The 24,740-nt window shown below is 44.8% G+C and overlaps 1 protein-coding gene across 2 annotated transcripts in view; it reads left to right on the plus strand.

The window, feature by feature from the left end:
- The first annotated feature begins 348 nt into the window (after positions 1-348).
- The window catches only part of LOC142255968 (tyrosine-protein phosphatase non-receptor type 11-like), a 125,905-nt gene continuing 101,513 nt past the window's right edge, over positions 349-24,740 (plus strand). The window contains exon 1 of one of the 2 annotated variants that reach the window (XM_075327435.1): positions 349-534. In XM_075327435.1, the coding sequence (XP_075183550.1) occupies positions 521-534 (14 nt within the window). In that variant the 5' untranslated portion in view covers positions 349-520. Of the gene's footprint in view, positions 535-556; positions 578-24,740 lie in introns of those variants that run through there. The other variant, XM_075327436.1, reaches the window with a different exon arrangement.

Consider the following 24,740-nt stretch of genomic DNA (forward strand, 5'->3'; position numbering starts at 1 on the left):
TTTTGCCCATCAATGCTTAAAGCACACAGAGTGATTGGAGGAGGCTGAGGAGAGACAGCAGGAGATGCAAAAGGTGAAAATCGTGACCGGCTGCAGCGCCGCAAGAAACGTGACCGAATCTCACGCGAAACTGAGAACTGCCGCATCATAGCCCCGCCTACCGGGTGAGCCCGTCCCCGAGCTCTGACGTAGTCATTCTACCAGCCAATCAGACAGGCGTATCTCCCCCCCAAGAAGGTCCGCCCACCACAGCGCGCGATTGGACAGGAAATTTCGTATCCCCGCCTTTGGAGGTCGTGAATGGGCGGGGCTGCAGCGCGCTCTGCGGTCCGGGCGGTGGGTGTGACGGTGGGAGGAGCTATGGAAGCTCGGAGTTACAGGAGCAGCGGCCGGGGGTGAGCGGAGCTGTGTGAGAGACGGCCGAGGCGGGAGGCGAGAGCAGAGCGAGCCGGGAGGACGGAGGGAGCGCAGCGCCGGCACAGCGGCCCCCAGCACCGCAGCAAGGCCGGCAGCCGCGGACATGACGTCCCGCAGGTGAGCACGGGCTGTGTGGGCAGCATGGAGGTGCACATATAATGTGAGTGTATGTATGTATGTATGTATGGGTAACATGGGTATGCTGTGTATGTCTACATGTACATGTGTGCTTATATATTTAATATATTATATAATATATTTAATATATATATAATATATTTAATATATAATTAATTTAATATATATAATTAATATACTAATTAATAATTAATATTATAATTAATAATATATATAAAATAATATTCATATTATAATTAATATTATAATATAATATATTTATTTTAAAATATATAATTTAATATAATATATTTAATATATACTGTATATGTGATGAATATACTTCTGTATAGTTAAATTATTACATGCACACATATATGTGATATATAGATATATATCTCACCTATATGTGTGCATGTAATAATTTAACTATACAGAAGTTATTCATCACATATATACAGTGTGTGTAATATAATTAGTACACGTGCATATGTGTCTTACATATTTTTGTATACTCGTACTTGTTTCTCTGTGTATTTGAGTTATGCCTCTATATATATATTATATTTGTACATTGTTGTTTTAAAAATGTTTCATTGATCATTTCTCCTAATTAACGCTGCTGACAATCATTAAGTGACCGCTTCCTCTCTCGCCTGTGGGTGGCGCCATCCACAGAGGCAGTCTTTGAACCCCTCCCCCCTTTTTATTTTGCTTGAGACGCTCAGATGATCCGTGCTGACCGGCGACATCCTGATGGTTGGCCTTGTTGGCGGTCTCCCCGTATGTTGTAGCATCCGGTGTTATGTAGGGGTGATGGAAATACTGATATGCTGGATATTGGATGATGGATTTGGGGAGATTTTCGTGCAGAGCGAGTCATTCATCTTTGGTTCAGATCAGTTTGTGACGGATCCAGTGGGGAAGAAAACTGATCCAGACGAGAGAGGAGTTCAGAAATGGAAACTTTTTGTATCTTTTTGTGTCAAATTTCCATAGTTTTATGTTGACAAAAACCGATCCATTTGTTTTGTTTTTATTTTTTACTTTGTTTATAAAAAAAAATAAAAAAAAAAATAGGAAATGGCACAATAGAATCTTGGGAAACATAAGTGACGTTTTATTTCCTTCACAGACTGATTATGAAATCACCAAAAGTGGAGCCTGAGTGGCTCGATGCCCCATATCCCTCATATCCCTCCTGCCTCCCCCTTCAGTTTCTTGTCTTCTCATCCCCTTTCCTCCATTCTTGCTTCGTGTTGCCTCTTCCTGGCTTCCTCTGAGCCCCCGAGCATGGTAGTGCCCGCTCATCACTAGTTACGAGTACAGAGCACCTGAGCATGGTAGTGCCCACTCATCACTAGTTACCAGTACCGAGCACCTGAGCATGGTAGTGCCCGCTCATCACTAGTTACCAGTACTGAGCACCCGAGCATGGTAGTGCCCGCTCATCACTAGTTACCAGTACCGAGCACCTGAGCATGGTAGTGCCCGCTCATCACTAGTTACCAGTACTGAGCACCTGAGCATGGTAGTGCCCACTCATCACTAGTTACGAGTACCGAGCACCCGAGCATGGTAGTGCCCGCTCATCACTAGTTACCAGTACTGAGCACCCGAGCATGGTAGTGCCCGCTCATCACTAGTTACCAGTACTGAGCACCTGAGCATGGTAGTGCCCGCTCATCACTAGTTACCAGTACTGAGCACCTGAGCATGGTAGTGCCCGCTCATCACTAGTTACCAGTACTGAGCACCCGAGCATGGTAGTGCTCACTCATCACTAGTTACGAGTACTGAGCACCTGAGCATGGTAGTGCTCACTCATCACTAGTTACGAGTACAGAGCACCCGAGCATGGTAGTGCCCGCTCATCACTAGTTACGAGTACTGAGCACCTGAGAAGGGTAGTGCCCACTCATCACTAGTTACGAGTACAGAGCACCTGAGAATGGTAGTGCTCGCTCATCACTAGTTACGAGTACAGAGCACCCGAGCATGGTAGTGCCCACTCATCACTAGTTACGAGTACAGAGCATGGTAGTGCTCACTCATCACTAGTTACGAGTACAGAGCACCTGAGCATGGTAGTGCCCGCTCATCACTAGTTACGAGTACAGAGCACCTGAGCATGGTAGTGCTCACTCATCACTAGTTACGAGTACCGAGCACCTGAGCATGGTAGTGCTCGCTCATCACTAGTTACGAGTACAGAGCACCTGAGCATGGTAGTGCCCACTCATCACTAGTTACGAGTACAGAGCACCTGAGCATGGTAGTGCCCACTCATCACTAGTTACGAGTACAGAGCACCTGAGCATGGTAGTGCTCACTCATCACTAGTTACGAGTACCGAGCACCTGAGCATGGTAGTGCCCGCTCATCACTAGTTACCAGTACTGAGCACCCGAGCATGGTAGTGCCCGCTCATCACTAGTTACCAGTACTGAGCATGGTAGTGCCCGCTCATCACTAGTTACCAGTACTGAGCACCTGAGAAGGGTAGTGCCCACTCATCACTAGTTACGAGTACAGAGCACCTGAGCATGGTAGTGCTCACTCATCACTAGTTACGAGTACAGAGCACCTGAGCATGGTAGTGCCCACTCATCACTAGTTACGAGTACAGAGCACCTGAGCATGGTAGTGCCCACTCATCACTAGTTACGAGTACAGAGCACCTGAGCATGGTAGTGCTCACTCATCACTAGTTACGAGTACCGAGCACCTGAGCATGGTAGTGCCCGCTCATCACTAGTTACCAGTACTGAGCACCCGAGCATGGTAGTGCCCGCTCATCACTAGTTACCAGTACTGAGCATGGTAGTGCCCGCTCATCACTAGTTACCAGTACTGAGCACCTGAGAAGGGTAGTGCCCACTCATCACTAGTTACGAGTACAGAGCACCTGAGCATGGTAGTGCTCACTCATCACTAGTTACGAGTACAGAGCACCTGAGCATGGTAGTGCTCACTCATCACTAGTTACGAGTACAGAGCACCTGAGCATGGTAGTGCCCACTCATCACTAGTTACGAGTACAGAGCACCTGAGCATGGTAGTGCTCACTCATCACTAGTTACGAGTACAGAGCATGGTAGTGCTCACTCATCACTAGTTACGAGTACAGAGCACCTGAGCATGGTACTGCCCGCTCATCACTAGTTACGAGTACAGAGCATGGTAGTGCTCACTCATCACTAGTTACGAGTACAGAGCACCTGAGCATGGTAGTGCCCACTCATCACTAGTTACGAGTACTGAGCACCTGAGCATGGTAGTGCTCGCTCATCACTAGTTACGAGTACAGAGCACCTGAGCATGGTAGTGCCCACTCATCACTAGTTACGAGTACAGAGCACCTGAGCATGGTAGTGCCCACTCATCACTAGTTACGAGTACAGAGCACCTGAGCATGGTAGTGCTCACTCATCACTAGTTACGAGTACAGAGCATGGTAGTGCTCACTCATCACTAGTTACGAGTACAGAGCACCTGAGCATGGTACTGCCCGCTCATCACTAGTTACGAGTACAGAGCACCTGAGCATGGTAGTGCTCACTCATCACTAGTTACGAGTACAGAGCATGGTAGTGCTCACTCATCACTAGTTACGAGTACAGAGCACCTGAGCATGGTAGTGCCCACTCATCACTAGTTACGAGTACAGAGCATGGTAGTGCTCACTCATCACTAGTTACGAGTACAGAGCACCTGAGCATGGTAGTGCCCACTCATCACTAGTTACGAGTACTGAGCACCCGAGCATGGTAGTGCTCGCTCATCACTAGTTACGAGTACAGAGCACCTGAGCATGGTAGTGCCCACTCATCACTAGTTACGAGTACAGAGCACCTGAGCATGGTAGTGCTCACTCATCACTAGTTACGAGTACTGAGCACCTGAGCATGGTAGTGCTCGCTCATCTTTTTTTTTTTTTTTTTTTTTTAATGAACCTTTTTACCCCAAGTGTATGTATGTTCTCTCTCACTCACTCACTCACACTCTCTTATTTATATATATATATATATATATATATATATATATATATATATATATATATATATATATATATATATATATATATATATATATATATATATATATATATATATATATATATATATATATATATATATATATATATATATATATATATAATTTTATATTTTTTGTATTTCTACATCTTTTTGACACTTCTGGATAGCTTTTGTATGGCAGTAGAATAACGTATCCCAGGACAAATTTATTGTATTAACCTTCTAAAACCGGGATGTTCTCACATGGAAGGAATGTATAGAGGATCGGGAGCACCGCGCTCGGCTTGTGTGTATATATATATGACGTTACATTCCGGGATCTACACGGAAATCCACCAGGTCTTCACCGGTGGACATTTACTCCGAGTAAAACCCTGCATATGGCACATGGGTCCAGGTTTTAAATTTTTTTCTTTTTTTCCAGTGACATCCGCTCTGGTCATTGTGGGCAACGTAGAGACCTTGAGCCCTTTCCCGTTTCCTCAGTATATCCTTGTTGGGTTATGTTTAGGATTTCCAGGAGTAAATTGAGAGATGTTTGATCACCTCTCCACTCACCACAAGACGGGGCCCTGTACTGAGACCTACATCACATCTTCACGTCCAAGATGGAAATCCCTTGTTAAACAGTCTTTTGTCTTTGGCAGATACTTTTTTTTTTTTTTTTTTTTTTTTTCACCCCTCCTCCCCCCCCCCCCCCCAATATTTTCAACGTGAAAAGTTGCATGATCATTTCAAAATGGTAGTAAAATCTCACTCTGCGCAAATACAAACTTAAAGGCACAAATATAAATACGTCACTATTGTGAAACCATTTTTACTCCAGTAAACAAAAAAAAAACGTGCAAAAGCAGTGACGAATTGTTGAATATATATTTTCATTTTTCTGTTTTATTTTATTAATTTTATTTAAAGATCTCTACTTAATGTCAGAGAATCTAAACTTTATACTTGGAGACTGAAAGTCTCTCCGGACTGAAAGCTTGCTGTAATCACTGCCCAGACTCTGAGCTGATGCATGTTACCTAACCTGAAATGTTGTAGCAAATACTGCAAGTACAATGGAAGGGGTTTGTGTTGGTGTATGTGTGACGGAGGACTAGACCAAGTAGCAGACTGTGTACGGCGAAAACTAATCGGGTGCATTTACATCTTAATAGATGTAGAAGAAAAAAAAGCATGAAAATGTGCCCACTGATGTGAATTGCTGAAGGTTTGCTATACAGATTTCATCAGCGCTGTTTATACAGGTACAGACCAATGGTTCCAATTTGCTTCTGGGTTGTCCGCTACATTGATTTAGTAAAAATCCCATGGACCTAAAATTAAAGAAAAGAAACATGCTTGCCTACCAGATCACCTTCACTACGCTGAACTGTTTCTGCTGATGTCCCCGGAGAGTCTCCTTGCTTCCTTTTCCAGCAAAGATGTATCAGCTGACCGCTGCAGCCAGTCAGCAGCTGTAGACTAGCTGCAGCAATGACATCTAAACAGGAGAAAACTGTCTCCTCGCCAAGATGAAAGAGCTATCTGATTGGCTGCAGCGGTCAACTGATGATACCATGCTTAGAGAGGAAGCAAATAAATTGTTAGGGAACGTTGACAGCCGTAAGGAGGAACGACTGGGTCTAGTAGGTATGTGCTTTTAATTCATTTTAGGACGACCACACGATTTATTTACTTTTTTTTTTTTTTTTTTTATTTTTTTTTTAGGATTGTTTTGTTTTACTTGTATATTTTATTCACCATTATTTTCAATTTTCATTACTTTTAGATTCTTTTTTAAATTTTTTTTTTTAATTAAAAAAATAAAATCGATACAGAGAGGGCGCGAGAGTGAGAGCTAGCTAGATATAGAGAGGGCTAGAGAACTAGCTAGATATATAGAGGGCTAGAGAGAGCTAGCTAGATAAAGATAGAGGGCTAGAGAAATCTAGCTATAGAGAGGGCTGGCTAGCTATAGAGAGGGCTAGAGAAATCTAGCTATAGAGAGGGCTGGCTAGCTATAGAGAGGGCTGGCTAGCTATAGAGAGGGCTGGCTAGCTATAGAGAGGGCTGGCTAGCTATAGAGAGGGCTGGCTAGCTATAGAGAGGGCTGGCTAGCTATAGAGAGGGCTGGCTAGCGAGGGCAATGGAGGGGGGGAGCGTTATAGAGCTAGAGAGGGGGAGCGAGCGTGATGTAGATATAGAAAATAATGGTGAATAATAAAAATGATAAATTACATTGTTTTATTTATAGTATCTTTTTTTATTCACCATTATTTTCAATTTTCATTACTTTGTTTTTAATTTTTATTTTTATAAAATATATAATATAATTTTATAAAAACAAAAATTAAATAAATCAATGAAAATAATGGTGAATAATATAAAAATGATAAATGTATAAAAAATGAGAATATATAAATAAAAAATAATTAACTACATCATGGTAGTCCTAAAATAAATTTAAAACCACACATACAATTAACTTAGAAAAAAAAGAGAGAAATATAATGGAAAGCTTTTGTACAAGACAGAGCCAGATACTGCATTTCTTCCTAGGGGTGATGTTTTTGATTGCTCGCCCCCTGCACAGGTTCTACAGCCTATTTCCTTATGTAGTATATTAGGAAGTTTCATTATATATCATTATTCAATCAATTTATTTACAGAACTTTGGAACAAGCTTATTACAATAATGCCTGTATTTTCAGAATAGTTCTTTTGTATTTTATTTTTAATTTCTTTTCTTGACTTTTGAGAATTGCAAGAATTGGAAGTGAGTAACTGTGCGGTGCAAAGGATTTTTTTTTTTTTTTTATTTTTTTTATTCCCATAGAGCGTAAGCGAGGTCTGTAAAGTTGGTTAAATCTTCAGTAGTGAGTGCAAAATCCCCGTCTGTCCGGGGCTGAATATTCTTTAGATAGTTGGAAGTGTGCTGGCTCATGCCAGGGTAAATATTTGGCAGCCGCGCTGTAACTTGGAAATCTAATTGCAGAGCTAAGCTGGTCTTGGCTTGAGACCGGAGAGAAGGAAATGCCCGGCGTCTGTTCCCAGCGCTTAGTGCTCTAAGCAGTTGTTCTTATAAAGGACTTTTTGGTTTTATTGAATGCGATGATTTCAGAGAAAACGTTATGTTCACCCGCAATTGTAAAGAACTTATTAAGGATGTCTCTTTGACTGATACATTAGTTACACTCAAACTGGTCAAGTATCTTCCTATAAATGAAATTACTCATGATTATAACTTTTTAGTTGGTTTGACTTGCCGGCTGCCTTCTGGGATCGATTGGTGTCCGAGACGTCTTAAGGGTTTCAGGAGGTGTGTGTGTGTGTGTGTGTGTGTGTGTGTGTGTGGCGCCCCTGAAGCCATCAGGGAACTACAAGGTTCTTCATCCCCACCAGGATGCAGGGCCTATCCCCCCCAGGGCCCCGGAAGACCAGTGCCGGTCACACACAAACACTTCACAAAATCCCAGTTTGTCCCCAACAATCCCCCATAGAATGGTACAAGGCTAGGGTCGTACTAATGGATGACCGCCAAGACATGGAGCCAGTCCACTAGTTGACCAGATGGGAAGGGTAGACTGTGGACAGTCAGAAAGCAAGACAGTCTAACGGTGACAGAGGAAGTGAGCAGATGCACTGACTAGGAGTGAACAGTAACCTGGAGCCCAGGAGAGTAGTTGCCGGTGGAGTACTCCTGGAACTACGCACCGACGGGGTACAGGACCCTAGGACAGGCAGAAGCTCTAGGGAGGCCTGTTAACACCTGCTCAACGAGGAGACCATCAAGGACTTCGCTAACTTTAAAAATCCGAGACTCAGTAGGAAAGGGCGAATCGGGGACAGGACCAGAGACTCCAACCCCACACTGTTCACGCTACCACCATACGGACTGCAATGGAAGACCACCAGACGGGGACCCCCAGTTGCTTTACACCACAGGATCTCATGAACCAGAGACGGGTGCAGGGGAAGAAGGTAGCAGATTACTAAACTGGCACTGGGACAAAGGGGACCTGACGGTGAAACCAGCCGTCCTCGTGTGACCAGTTACCACCAGAAAAATTGAGTAAAGAACCAGTTGCACTGAACCCCTTGTGTGGACTACCTTTTTCAGACGCCTATCATTTCACCTGCCCTCTGGGGCCAGGCCCTGCTTGCAGAGTGCCTAACATCCAGGCTGCCATTAACACCAGCCCCAGTAGTAGATATTGTGCAACGGTGGCTCCTTCCACATAGCCACAACACCGCAAGTGGCGTCACGTGTGAACATTATTCTATTCCCCTGTAAATATTTCCCCTTTACAAAAAGGGCCCAGGGCACGGAACCGGGAAATGGCCACCACAGTGACATTTACCCGTTATACACTGTCCGGGAAAGAGTACCCCATATCCCTGGGCGACACATGTATGCACGTGCAGAAGAACGCTTTTTCTTTTTTTTTCACTAGTGTGTGAGGGATTTCTGTTGTTTTAGACCATGTTTAGAAGCAGCAGCGTGGAGGACATTATATAGCAGTACTGAGCAGTGTAACTGGGAATCCAGATAGCAGAAGCATGGAGGACACTATTCAGCAGTACTGTGCAGTGTAGCTGGGAATCCAGATAGCAGAAGCATGGGGGACATTATACAGCAGTACTGAGCAGTGTAGCTCTGAATCCAGATAGCAGCAGAATGGAGGACATTATACAGCAGTACTGAGCAGTGTAGCTGTGAATCCAGATAGCAAAAGCATGGAGGACATTATACAGCAGTACTGAGCAGTGTAGCTGTGATTCCAGATAGGAGAAGCATGGAGGACATTATACAGCAGTACTGAGCAGTGTAGCTGTGATTCCAGATAGGAGAAGCATGGAGGACATTATACAGCAGTACTGTGCAGTGTAACTGGGAATCCAGATAGCAGAAGCATGGGGGACATTATACAGCAGTACTGAGCAGTGTAGCTCTGAATCCAGATAGCAGCAGAATGGAGGACATTATACAGCAGTACTGAGCAGTGTAGCTGTGAATCCAGATAGCAAAAGCATGGAGGACATTATACAGCAGTACTGAGCAGTGTAGCTGTGATTCCAGATAGGAGAAGCATGGAGGACATTATACAGCAGTACTGAGCAGTGTAGCTCGGAATCCAGATAGCAGCAGCATGGAGGACATTATACAGCAGTACTGAGCAGTGTAGCTCGGAATCCAGCACTGGGGAGAACACACCAGAAACCAGCATTAGTATCCTATTACCTTTTACTCCACTCTTCCCACCCTCTTCTCCTTTCCACGGATTTCCATAAGTAGCTGTAATCCGATCACTGACTTAGTGGTTAGTCCATATTGTCGTGAGGATGGCAGATTGTAAAGGGGTTGTTCAATGCTGATTTTGTTTTTTTTTCTTTTTTGAGCCATGGATCATTTTAAAACAATAAACAGAGGCAAATTCACCTGCCCGCACCCTGGTAGTTCTAGGTCTACAGCTCTTCGCTTAGTCTAAAAAATGTCTCCTCCGTTCAAGAAGTAAAAGGACTGCAGAAGTCTAGTGACTAGAAGAGCACGTCATCGGAGAAGCTTCTTGTAAACTTCCCAACGGAGCAGAATTGGTAGAAGGGGAAGAAGCATATTGCTGTGATGAGTGGGCACGACCATGCTCGGGTGCTCAGTACTCGTAACTAGTGATGAGCGGGCACTACCATGCTCGGGTGCTCTGTAATTGTAACTAGTGATGAGCGGGCACTACCATGATGAATGGAGGCTCATTCTTGGGTTCACTGGGGTCACAGCAGTTGGACTCCTAATGGATCGAAAAGTTGTTCCCTAGCCTATGACTAGGGCAGTGATGGCGAACCTATGGCACGCAGAGCCCTTTTGTGGCAACAGCGCGCGTGCCAGCAAATCGGCCACTTTGAACTGCCGGTGTGATTGCGCCAGCAGTTCAAAGTGGTGTTTAGCAGAGGAGACATTTCTCCTCTCCTGGGCTGCAGGCCTGTTGCCTAGGAGATAGAGAAGAGTCAGTATAGGCGGCGCCGGCGTCTTGTGGCCGCGTGCGAACTGAAGTGACTTGAGCACCCAGCGGTGAAGCGGGTGCTAGAAGGTGAGTTGTGTATGTGTTTTTTTGTTTTTGTTTTTTGTTTTGCTGTGCCAAGGTGAGGGGGGACAGAGTCAGCACGGGGCATACATGGCTGCAAGGATGGGGGTAAACATGTCAGGAAGGGGTACATTTACCAGGATGGGGGGATAAATTTACCAGAATGGGGGGGAAACATAAAAGGATGGGGGTACATGAACATGCCAGGATGAGGAAAAATGCCAGGATAGGTAACATTTAGCAGGAAGAGTGACTTATCAGGATGGGGTATATTTACCAGGATAAGGGAACATGCCTGGATGACAAAAAATGCCAGGATGCGGTACATTTACCAGGAAAGGAGACATTTGCCAGGGACATTTACCATAAGGGAACATGCCTGGGTGAGGTACATTTACCAGGATGGGGTCATTTAACAGCATGGGGGAACATGCCAGGATGGGATACATTTACCAGGATGGGGGAATATGCTGGGATGGGGGTACACTTACCAGGATGGGGCCATGATGTGGACAAATATACCTGAATGTAGGAAATATATATCAGGATGGGGGACATGTTTACCAGGAAGTGGCCCAGGAAGGGGGACATAACTACACAATGAAAGGGGAGGGAAGCAACTCCTACGTCTTTATGGGATTTTAGGCTGTTCAGACTTTGAAATGTAGATGTGGATTACAGGGTGACATCTGATTGCATTCCAGGCTAAAATCTGTCTAATATGCTGTATTTTTTTCCAGAAAGATCAATCCAACTGCTGTGCCTGGAAAGGGCTCAGCGTCAATGTGTGGTAAGCATGCATGAGTGTGATGCCCCCTGCTGAAGAGAAGAGAAGACTGCAAAGGTAAGGTTAAAATCAACTATTTACATAATAGGATTGGTTGGCACTTCGGAAAAAAAAAATGGGTTTAGGGCTACAGTTTGGGCACTCGGCCTGTAAAAGGTTCGCCATGACTGGACTAGGGGATTGTTGATATTTAGGGGATAACTCTCTAAATATCTGAATACAAGTAAATTTTTTCTTTTTTTTCTAAAGATTTCTATGACCTAGAAGGAACTGGTTGAGTCAAGGGAGACTGTTTCTACCTTTTTAGAAGTATGTTACATCGTTAGACACAGCGTTGGGATGCTGATTGAGCCTTGATATAACCTCTCTCTTCCTATCTTTCTTTTCCATTTCCTACTTTTTACTGGTGATTTTTGCTTTGTCGTGTAGCCGTTATTTACGGTGCGGAGCATTGTCTTCTACTGTCAGTGCTTTTTGGACATTTCGAGGACTTCTGCGCTGTAATGATTCTTGAGCGTCAGGAAGTGTCACATGGAACAATGTCTTCTTTCCTGTTGTCCCCCTTAGGTTCCCTCATCTGTGAGCTAAAGATAATGCTTCTTCCATAGCATGGGGTTTCCACTCTAAATTACTGACGTGAGGTTTAGTGTTTTTGACGTGATGGCACTGACTGGGTTCACGACTTATGCTGTTTTTATTATGGATCTTTACATTATAACAAACCCCTCTTATTTCGGTGCTGCTTCATTGTATATGCTGGTGCAGGGCTATGCTGTTCTGCTGCTGGGGTAGGCACAGCAGACTCCTCTCCCGCTTACACCAATCTTCGATCTGCACCATTTCAACTCCAAGCCAGAGGGGTTGCCGTTGCACCTGCCCCTTGTCGTCTTTGACACACAAGAAGTGATAGTTGGGGGAGCATATTGGACATTTTACATGGCATCCGCAAAAGATTCAAGTTCCGTCAGTGCTCTAAGCTTTGGTTTCGTCAAAACTATGGCGACGACTACATGGCCCAAACTGTGGACAATCCTACTGGGAAGATTTTGAACATTTCAGGTTCCTATATTGGAAAACGCCATCATTTTGGGCTTTGGCTAATTGATGGCACGACACATCTCTTGGACTAAACCTTCGTACCATAATAAAGGCTCCTATATTGGAAATCCCATCGTTTTGGGTTTCGGCTAATTGATGGCAGAACGTATTATTATTTATTTATTATTATAGCGCCATCAATTCCATGGCGCTTTACATGTGAAAGGGGTGTACATAATAGGGACAAGTACAATAATCATAAACCGTACAAGACACAGACAGGTACAAGAGGAGAGAGGTCCCTACCCGCGAGGGCTCACAGTCTACAAGTATCTCTTGGTCTTAACTTGTACACCATAATAAAAGGCTTACAAGAACTGGGCTTCTTCGTTGACATCACATCATGTAGTTTTATGGGTAGTTTTTGCAAGCCAGTGTCTTGGTATCTAGGTTGAAACCCCATATAGAACATAGTACGGGATTGAAACGCGTTGGTACTATATAGTTGGGGTGGATTGTAAGAACTCTATGCTTCTTCCACGGCTCATCACCCTGCGTCAGGGTTTCCAATAGAGAATCCCTGTTGAGGCTTCCAATCAAAGTATTGCTTAATCCCCTCCAATCAAGGAACACGATGGGACACTGGGACCCCAATACTTTCTGAATATTAGAGTTGTGTCCAAAGGGCACAGGTAAGTGCCTTACACAAGTTGTACCCTAAAACTCCTACTAGATCAGAATTATTTGACTACCCCCTGAAACCCCCCGTAGACCCCACAAATACCTTTTTATAAAATATCCCGCCTTGTATGTAAATTGACCGGTCCGATGGGCGCCCCAATCTGCGCCTCCTGTCCCTCCTTTTGCCGTTTTCCTGAGCTGACCGATGTAGATGACGCCTCGAGCACCATCCACGTTAGCGGGCAAAATCTTGCGCCTTCGCAGACACACTTTGCTTTGCCTTATCGAGGCAGATCCGAAAATATTTTCCCATTGCCATCACAAAAGTGGAAAATGAAGCCTAATCTATGGATGGCCAAACAGTAGTGGAGTGTTTATATACAGGGCTGTGGAGTCGGTAAGCCAAACCTTCGACTCCGACTCCTCAATTTCCCTTGCACCGAGTCCGACTCCCCCATATATGGCTTAAAGTTAAATGAAAAATGTATTGTAGTACATTAAAATGTGTATGTGAACATCAGACATTTAATATTTTTTTTGATACAATAATCAAGATATTTAGAACATAAAATATATTTATTGGAATACAACTTTAGAACCCAAAAAACTGTAATAAATTGTAAATATGTAATATACAGTAGATTACATATATATCGCGTGTGTGTGAATATGTTATATATAATATAATTATAATTAAACTATACACATATTGTATTACATATTTACAATTAGTTTTTTTTTTTTTTTTTAGCAAACATTATCGGTACGGCAGCGTCACAGGCACATACCTGGTCAGCGACATCGTTGTGACCGGCGAACAATCTCTCCCTCAAGGGGGAGGTGCGTTCGGCGTCAGAGCGTCGTCACTAAGCGGCCGTCCAATAGAAGTGGAGGGGTGGAGATGAATGGGATCAAACATCACGCCCACCTCCTTCCTTCCGCGTTGCCGGTGGAGGCAGGTAAGGAGAGGTTCCTCGTTCCTGCGGTGTCACACGTACCGATGTGTTCTGCCGCAGGAACGAGGAACAACATCGTACCTGCAGCAGTAACGGCATTAAGGAACGTGTCAACGATCATCGTTTTTGAACGATTTTGTGATCATTGATTGTCGCTCATTGGTGTCACACGCTGCGATGTCTGTAACGGTGCCGGATGCGCGTCACTAACGATGTGACCCCGACGATATATTGTTACCGATATCGCAGCGTGTAAAGCACCCTTAAGGCCTGGAGAAACTGGCTGCTGTGATGAGCTTTAGTATCTTTTACTGCCAGTGACTTGGTAACAATTTCTTTCTTGTTACAAACATATCGAACATTGATGGCAGTGACTCCGGACATCCAGCAAAGGCAATGGGTGAAAAGATAGGACATTCAGACACAGCGTTCTGTGAGGATCCTCACAAAGAATGAGCAATCAGTTTGTGGTGTTTTTTAATCTGCTTTTGCTATTGAAAGCATTATTTATGAGCTCAGAAACCTTTCAGGTGATGCGTTTTTTTAAAAAGCTGATCTGATTTTGCAGCTGAAAAACGTATCCTCAAACGCAGCAAAAACGCTGTGTGTGAATGTAGCCTTAAGCGGGCTTTACACACTGCGATATCGGTCCCGATATCGCTAGTGTGGGTACCCGCCCCCATCTGTTGCGCGACACTGGCAAATCGCTGCCCGTGCCGCACAACATCGCCCAGACCCGTCACACATACTTACCTGCCCGGCGACATCGCTGTGACCGGCGAACCGCCTCCTTTCTAAGGGAGCGGTCCGTGCGGCGTCACAGCGACGTCACTGAGCAGCCGCCCAATAGCAGCGGAGGGGCGGAGCTGAGCGGGATGTAACATCCCGCCCACCACCTTCCTTCCGCATTGTGGCTGGGAGGCAGGTAAGGAGCGCTTCCTCGTTCCTGCGGTGTCACACGGAGCGATGTGTGCTGCCGCAGGAACGAGGAACAACGTCGTTACTGCTGCAGTAACGATTTTTGAGAATGGACCCGCCATGTCACCGATGAGCGATTTTGCAAGTTTTTGCAACGATGCAAAATCGCTCATCGGTGTCACACGCAACGGCATCGCTAATGCGGCCGGATGTGCGTCACCAATTCCGTGACCCCAACGACTCCGCATTAGTGATGTCGTAGCGTGTAAAGCCCCCCTTTAGATCAGGAATAGAACGGCCATTTATAGGACATTTCATAACTTTCGTAAATTCCTATAAAAAAATATTCAGCACATTCTGCATTGCACTCCTGTCCCCAATTTATTATATATTTTAGGAGTCTGAGTCGGTGCATTTTATACCGACTCAGACTCCACCAAAATGAGCTCCGACTCCACAGCCCTAGTTATATACTCCATTGTTTATCGTTACGCCGGGGATCCCTCCATCCTATTAGGGCTTTTTGGTTCTCAAGGAATGTTCTAAAGAGCTGCCAAAGATTGGCTATCCCCATTTTAATTTTTAAATAGAATATAAAGTACCTTTATTGCACACGCAGGAGGCTGTGGTTTTGGTTTCCAGTCTCTTGAGAGCTATTATTACAGCTCTACATGAGTGGAAGGAAGGAGTAGAGCTTGTCTTCTGCCGGCCGTCCTGGCGCGGATCACTCCGGCGTCACTTTCTCATCCTACGCTCAGTGAAGCTCTTGCTAAGCCAACGCGATGAATTCGGAGAGCAGCTCACTGTAAAGACCTATATACAGTATAAGTACATTTCTGCTTATTGATGTAACACAAGCGCCGATGGGACATTTTTATTGTTTTTGTTTTTTGGTTTTTTTTTTTTAACATTTTCAAACCAAACCATGAGGGGATGATAATCGTACTATAGATTATTTTTGGGCAGTGATCAGCTGGGGAACGAGCTCTTTGTGAGCTGATCATTGGTGAATAACCTTCCCTATGAATGCCTATCATTTGACATAAATATGTAATTTATCTTTTTTATTTTTCCTGTGTAAATGCCGCTGTTCGCCTGAATCCGGCGTGGTTTTTCTTTTGTACCTGCACCTCTGTTCCTGAGATATGGCCCCTTCTTCCCTGCATATAAATCTAGTCTTTTAGACAAATGGGCGTGGTCCTCAACCCTCCTCTACTGGCATGTTTTTGAGGACCACACCCAGTTTAAAAACAAAAAAAAACAAACTACATTTCTATAGGCCCATATCTCAGGATTGTTTCCCCTCTATATAAATGTAGTTGTGTGTTTTGTTTTTGTTTTCGCCAACTGGGTGTGGCCCTAAAGACTCCAGTAGAGAAGGCTTGAGGATTATGCCCATTTGTCTAAAAGACTAGATTGATATACAGGGAAGAGAAGGCCATATCTCAGGAATGGAGAGGTGCAGGAACGAAAGAAAAACAGCAATAAATTCAGCAGAACAGCGGTTTTTCCACAGAGTAAAAAAAAACAACAAAACAACAAAATCAGGTTAACATCCAAGACCCTGCTCCAAAAGGAGGAATAAGCTTGACCATCATGTGTCATAGGTACAATAATAGTGATTCAGTTCTTGTGTGGGGTATAGGTCACTGGTGAGGACTTGTAATATACTGTGTGTGTGTGTGTGTGTGTGTGTGTGTGTGTGTGTGTAAAATATATATATATCTCCACACTTCGGGGCTGCTGCTGACAATCTATACATGTGCAGAAAGGGGTTGTGACTGGCACAACTCCATCAGGTGAGTGTGTTTTTTTTTTTTTTTTTGTTTTTTTTTTTGTTAGCACTATATCAAATTCCCATACCGTGTAATACCCTAATTGCTCTTTTTCTACAGCTGTATTACGTGGTTTTGAAAGCCGCAGCAGGTCACTTCTTTCAGTGTTTTTGCGTCGTGTTTTTTTTTGGTTTTTTTTTTTACTTTTTTGAAAGCAATGGGAAAAGGGCACACTGCTGCGTTTGCGGTGATTGTAGCTACCGTAATACTGTAGACAAATGATAAACTAAAAATTCAGCAGAAAAAACAGCATGAAACCTGAGTTTTGGAAGATATATATATATATATATATATATATATAACAATATATATCTAGATAGAGATATATATATATATATATATATATATATATATATATATATATATATATATATATATATATATATATATATATATATATATATATATATATATATATATATATATATATATATATATATATATATATATATATGGTTGCTCAGTTTTTTTTTTTTTTTTTTCTCTCTACCTGGTTGCTATTACATACAGGTATAACGATACTGCGCACTAAGAAAACTAGACTGTTGAAACTGTTTGCTGATACTGGACTTTCTGCTTTTTGTTAACACTCCGAAAGTGTGTGGGAATTTTTTTTTTTTTTTTTGTCCATTTTTAAAGAATTATTCCGCTGGATGTAGGGGGGTTTTAACATTGAAGTTTATAAAAAAAAACAAAAAAACAAAAAAACAAAAAAACAAACAAATCCAATAACCGTTTACTATAAATAGTAAGCGGTTATTGGATTATTTTTTTTTTATTTTTTGCATTTGTAAAGGATCCATTTTTTGCTTGTTGGATCAGTTTCAAATGGAAGATTAATAGCTATCTGTTAACGGATCAGTTTTGCTTAGACTCTAATGTTTAAAAGAACCGGATCCAGCAGAAATCAATTACCGTATTTTTAAAAATGAACAAAGTTGTTTGCAGAACTTTTTTTTTTTTCTTGCCAGCAGATCCTTTCTAACAGATGATGAATGGACATGAGAACTCACGCTTAGGGTATGTGCGCACGTGTGCGTATTACATGCAGTTACGCTGCGTTCTGCACCGCAGCGTAACTGCATGCGTCCTGCGTCCCCTGCACAATCTATGGAGATTGTGCAGGGGCCGTGCGCACGTGGCATGGTAGAACGCAGCGATTCGGCTGCTTGCCGAATCGCTGCGTTCTAAGAAGTGACATGTCACTTCTTTCGTGCGCTCTGCATGCTGCCTCTCCCTATAATCTGCCGGCACCATGCGCTTGAGAACGGAGCTTTTCAGCTGCGCTCTGAAGCGCACATTTTCGGTGCGGTGCAGAGCGCACACGTGCGCACATAGCCTCAGGCCGGTTTCAGATGTCCGTGTTTTAGGTAAATGTGACACCCGTTTTTAACATGGATGCCATGCATACCAATGTTGTTTTCTGGAGTTACAAACATCCGTGTTTTCACACGGACCGTGTGACTCGGCGTGGCCCGGCACGCACACACGGAGATATGTCCGTTTTTTTTTTCTCCGGCAGAATGGGTGTTACAGAGATCGCACACTGATGTGATCCCTGTGACATCAGTGTAATATGTACCGGAGAAAACTCGGGTCCTTGAAATGCTGTCTCCGGCTCTGTTGTCTCCTGCTTCCTGCCCCCCCCCCGCTAATTATGCTCCTAGAATATTCAATACCTCGGCCTTGGAAGCAGGAGCATAATCAGGGACCGCGCCGATGGGAACAGCATTGGTGACAGGTGTGTGCGCAGTAACGTCCAGGAGGTCATCCGAGTTCCCAATGAACTCTGATGAACCCGTGAAGTCACCATTGCTGTAGCGAGGGTGTCATCAGGAGTTCATCAGAGTTCATTGGGAGCTCTGACCTCCTGGACATCACTGCACACACACTGCTTGCTGGCTACTCACCTGTCCCCGGCGATGCTCCTACTTCCAAGATGCAGTGAAGATTGAAGGAGTATAATTAGCGGGAGTCAGAAGCAGGAGGCAGCAGAGCCGAAGAAAGCAGTGCTGGATACAGGTGAATATAGAAAATCTTTTTTTTTTTTTTTTTTTTTACAAAGACGCGTGTTTTCTCCGGTACGTGTCACATGTGTGACACAGGTATGACCATACCCATGCATGTGGCTTGTACCAGATTAAACACGAACATCTGACACCGGCCTTATGCTGCTATTGTCCATTGGATGTTTTTCCAGCAAGCCGGTGTTTTAAGACTTGATTGAGATCCTGGACGCCGTCCGCATCGTTCACTGTTCCCAGCAAATGAGACCCGTACGATGACTGTTTCCACTTTGGATGCAGAGTTCCATGGCCAACAGTCAAAGCCTTTTCGTGACGATCTATTGCTTGTTTCTAGATGCGTGTGTTGGTAAATTTAGACACAATGTGTAGAATAAACCCATGAACAAATATTTATTCAGGGTATGAATCCATTGCAGCTGGGATTCAATATCCTCTAAATCCTTGCTAGGAAGTGGTCAAATCTCCTGGTAAAATTTGCAAAGTTTTCTCAACGTTCCAACCACTGTTCCGTCTATGCGGTCTCTCTCATCTGTGGAGCTTTCTGCCTGTTGTCAAGTGTCATCCATTAAGCTGATGAGCCGGATTATAGGAGGTGGAGGCCGGTCATTTCTCCCTACCGGAAGTGGGAGCAAATATTTGTGGCTCTTTATTCAAAATGGGTGAAGATCCTTGTTTTATTTATTTATTTTTTTTTTTTTCCTTCTGCTTTGTTACTCAAACTGAAAAGAGGCATAACGTAGAAGCGGGCTTCATTTCAGTAAGGGTATAGCCATTGGATATTGATAGGAAGTGAGGGAAAGGTAGTTCCAGCATCCACAGTGCTGGCAGATTTTTTAAAGGGAATCTGTCATGTCCAATAATACTATTAACCTGCAGTTATAGAGTTCATCTGAAGGTTAATGGTGTTATGAAGGTGCCCTTTTGCTGTACTTGGGAGAAACTTAACTTTTTCACGGGAGCCGCCGGCTTTCAGTCATGCAGTGCAGCTAGTCATTACTCACCGCACTGAGAACAGAGTCTCTAAGTATGTCCTGGTACTGACTGACAGCCGGCTCTGCAGTGCACTAGGACTGAACCAACAGTCAATGCCAGGGTGTGACTGTGTAATTTATCTGTGCACGCCTGCAACTGAAAGCCGGCAGCTCTCAGTAGAAATGGTCCATTTTTTTTTTTTCCCTGGTGCTGCCCTTTCATTTCAATGGACAGGCACCTTTTTTATACAGCTATTAACCTGCAGATTAATTGTATATTTGCAGGTTAATGGTGCTATCTGACCAGACAAAAGAGTCAAATTTACTAAATAAAGGTGGATAGCAAGTTACTAAGTATACAAACTAGTATGTGCACCTGAAGCAGTGGGGGTAGCATGCAGCTGTTTTTTTTTTTTTTTCTCCTATAGTTTGTGTGGAAGAACAAATGAGGTTTAATAGGCGGAGCTAGTTCTTCACAGATGAAGCTCCAGCTCCAATAGTGCAGGCAGAATACTAGTAGAGTGGATGAGATGCAATATTGGGGGATGAGGGCAATATTGTGTGATATGCACAGGTACGCTTTTACATAAAATCTCACTGTTATGCGCCCATTTTGCTTTGTATTTAGAATTCCTTACATTTTTTTTTTTTTCCTTAACTTCTTACTATAGTTCCTTTTCCAAGACTGATTTGTGCTTACTCGGGAAAAATTACTTTGCCGTTGGGTTTTTTTATAGCTTGTTTAGTTATGCAAATTCCTGTACGCTCTTCCTTTTCAGAACAATAGTTTTATTCTCCATCCCGTGAACTGTCAAAAGTCTCATTAACGTTTGTGCTCCGACCCATGTAAAGGCTGGTGTGGATCCACCCTGCCCCCCTCTAAGTGTGGAGTCTGCACCTGGACTGGTAAATCCTACTGATAGTGGATCTTAAAGGGAACCAACCACCAGGATTTTCCTATATAACTTAAAGCCAGTGCTATACTGGAACTATCAGGCTGATTCTATACATACCTTTTTAGATGTGAGATCGGATGTTTAGGTTTTGAAACTCAAGAAAGTAAAGTTTACAAAATCGGCAGCTTCTTGAGTGACAGCAGCTGAGGATCAGATAATATCTGGGGGAGTATTCATAGTTATCCCCTCCCCCTGTTAGAATTAGAATAAGTATTATACCATCAAGGTAACGTTTCAGTAGGAACATGTGTGAGGTCATACCCATGTGACCAGAAGGGGCGGGGCCTCAGAAAACAGAAAAATGTTGCTTACTAGTATCAGCTTTGTTGGCTGAGGCCTTGCCCCTTCTGGTCACTTGGGTATGACCTCACACAGGTCGTTCCTAGTGAAAAGTTACATTGATGGTATAATACTTAGTTATCCCCTCCCCCTGTTAGAATTAGCCTATGAAGACTCCCCCCAGATATCTGATTCTCAGCTGCTGTCACTCAAGAATCTGCCGATTTTATAAACTTTACTTTCTTGAGCTTCAAAACCTAAACATCCAATTTCACATCTAAAGGTATGTAGAGAATCAGCCTGATGATGCCAGTATAGCACAGGCTTTAGGTTATATAGGAAAATCCTTGTGGTTGATACCCTTTAACTTTCTGCCATTGCCTAAAATTAGAAACCCAGCCCCCCCTGGCCATATGCAGCAATCCAAAAATTTAGCTAAAGTTCTTTAGTGGTCCCATGACCGCTATGTGCAGTCGTTCATTGAGGCGGACGCTCCCAGCCAGGAGGCCACTGCATGTGCGCACACTGGGAAATATCTGCGCATGCGCTGGTGTTCAGACGCGAGCATCGCAACATCTCAAAGCGCTGGTCTCATCAGGGAAGACAAAATAAAAAGAGAAAGGGCTTCCTGCTGTGCCCCGTAAATGAGAACCCAGGTCAAAGCCGTATCGGAAATGCTCACCTTAAAATGTTCTGGGCCGAGTGTCACTGGTTTCATTACTGCGTTCCCACTACGCTGACCTAAGATACACAAGTCCCCAAACCAGGAACAAAAGGGGGTAACACGGAGTTTGGCTTTCCCCATTCTAGTACATCCTGATTTTGCAGACCTGATCAGTGAAAACAAGGGGGGGGGGCATTTCTAGTAGTAGTCTGTAGACCACCTACTCGGCACTTGTGGACCACTTTGGTGTCACCACCAGTCATCTATTCTTACCTGTCCTACCTGACGCTGTTTGCTTTTTAAAGAAGGAATGTAACACTCCGTTTAGGGTACATGTGCGTCAGACTTATAACCGCTATGTATTTGGTGGTTACCTTTGATACCGGCCACAGTTGACACATTAGGAAACTACTGCTTTTGCAACAGGAAGCGAATAAAATATACATTACACAACAATGTAAAATGTATTTGGTTTACTCACTTAAATAGCGTTATTAATTCCACCGCACTTTACAGACCTGATCATCACTGTCCCCATTGGGGCTCACAATCTACATTCCCTATCACGATGTCTTTGGGGTCTGGAAGGAAACTGAGAACCTGGTGGAAACCCATGCAAACTGGAGGAGAACATACAAACTCTTTGCAGATGTCGTCATTGGTGGGAATTGAACCCAGGACCATAGTGCCAACGAGAGATGAGCAGACTCGTGGATGTTCGGTTTGGCGGGTTCAGCCGGACTTTATCTAAAGTTCAGTACTGGAAGACACTGGGCAGTTTGGCTCTCCGCTCACATGGAGCCAGCCATAAACTAAACATTTCTGGTGTAGTGCTCTCCTCACTAGTTACGAGTACTGTGCACCTATAACTCCCTGGAGAACCAGGTATAGATACATATAGGCCCCCGCATAACACCTATCCCACACAGGGTTAAAACAGCCGACCTGAAACCCTAGTCACCCCCCTTAGGGTAGGACAGACACACCAGTGGGCGGGACCAGGTGGTTGGGAATGCCCACCTAGGGGTCTAGAGAACCCGGAGCGGGAATACAGTCAGATAAGCTTTGAGTTTGAAGTGAGTGGAGGTATAGACTGACAGGTGTCAGGGTCGGAGCCCTGACACATTGGCTAGGTGGCAGACGGTAGCCAGTGTCGGCAGGAGACGGGAAGACTGCTCGGCAGATCCGAGGTGGGCAGGGTTGTAGCCCACTGGTACCGACACCGGAGACCCGACCGGAAACCATAGCACAGAATGGGGACTCGGTCCCTGAAGCCAGGACCAGCACTGACTGCCTAGCTAATTAACTGATTGAGGGCAGGATTCCAGGTCCTGTCCCAACCTAAATCCTGAAAAGTAGACAACCACCCACAGAGAGGGTTAGGGCCACCGCCAGGGCCTGTAGATCCCACGGGTCAGCGTCAGATGGGCACGGCTCCCAAACAAAGGACAAGGAGCGGACTCCTGCGCTACGCATCGGGAAGTCCAACACAGAACCACACAAAGTGCAGAGGAGAGACACTTTGACTACCAGCCCGGGTGTGGGACCTGATACACCAGTCTGCGGCAGCTGGCCACCATCACCTTGGTTTACCACAGGACTTGTGTGTATTATTCGACCGTGAGTAACATCCCCGGCCTGGCCGGGTGCGCTGGCCCCTGCAGTCACCATCCTCAGCACAGAGACACTGGGGCATCCATCCATACCCACGGAGGGATTAATATCCAGCTGCCATCACATCTCCCCCGGGCTCCCCATAACAGCAGTGGTGGTGCTACATCTCACCACACTCCGTGCGTGGCATCAGACAGTTGACTACTATTCCCGTACAAATATGTCCCCGTTTTATTCGGAGTGGCTGCGCGACCCCCGGGTCCGGAGAACCCCTCGAGCCGTACCGTAGATCCGGATCCGAGCAGCGGCTGGCACGGGGGCAGCACACACCTGAGCATGGTAGTGCTCACTCATCACTAGTTACGAGTACCCACCCAGCACCTGAGCATAGTAGTGCTCCCTGATCACTAGTTACAAGTACTGTGTGGCGCCTCTGAGGCTTCAGTCGCCACAGAGGTACTGCACCTCATCCAGAGGTGTGGTATTCCATCCTGGGTATGGAGAAAGTCACCACCAGTTCACACAAGCACGACGCTCAGAGAGAGAGAGAGATCGAGATCGAGATCCGTGGCCTGGAGCTGGTTCTGCTCGACCCGGGCATGGACATAAGGGGTCCTAGAGACCATGGGAAGTGCAACATCCTCCTGTGGCCTTGTTCCACACATAATCTACTTGACTTGGCCCGAACACGGGGACTGATCCTTTTGGCTAGAGAAGAACCTACGTACTCCACTAGTAAAACCAGCGGCTGAGGTGACTGCAAGCACTGAAGCCACAACCGCACACAAATTCGCTGTAAGGTGACCCTAAAGGACCAAGGGATGGATGTTCATGCCACCCAACAGGGTCCACAGGCACTGGTATAGGGTACAGTGAGCGAGGGCGCAAGGCAGGAGGGCGAAGCTAGCGCAGGAAGACCACCAGGAAAGGGACACTTAAAAAAAAAAAAAAAAAAAAAGTGCACCGGACTCGGCCTCCGAACTAACCGGGATCCACTGGAGCCCATCACAGTGAAACCCCAGCACTCCAAAGGCAGTCAGTGGCATGTCTTGTTACCTTGGAACCTGCTACAGTAAGTAAAAACCTTGAGACTGCATCCCTGTGTCGCTTTATTCACCTGCGCCTCCGACCCTGCAACCCCTTGCCATCATAGACTACTACTACTACCACCCCCATCCGCCCTGAGGCCCAGCTCTATCTGTGGAGAGCTATACCAACCAAGCTGCGTCACAATCTTCCCCAGAGGCCCCCCATCCCGCAGCAGCCGCACCTAACATGCTACATACCATAGTTTATTCGTGACACCACCTATCGTCATCCCCTTCCTAATTCCTAAACTACACCGCCGGGGTCACTCAACCGGACCTTGCCACCA

Source organism: Anomaloglossus baeobatrachus, chromosome 11 (assembly GCF_048569485.1).
Source record: "Anomaloglossus baeobatrachus isolate aAnoBae1 chromosome 11, aAnoBae1.hap1, whole genome shotgun sequence".
In the NCBI taxonomy this organism is placed as follows: domain Eukaryota; kingdom Metazoa; phylum Chordata; class Amphibia; order Anura; family Aromobatidae; genus Anomaloglossus; species Anomaloglossus baeobatrachus.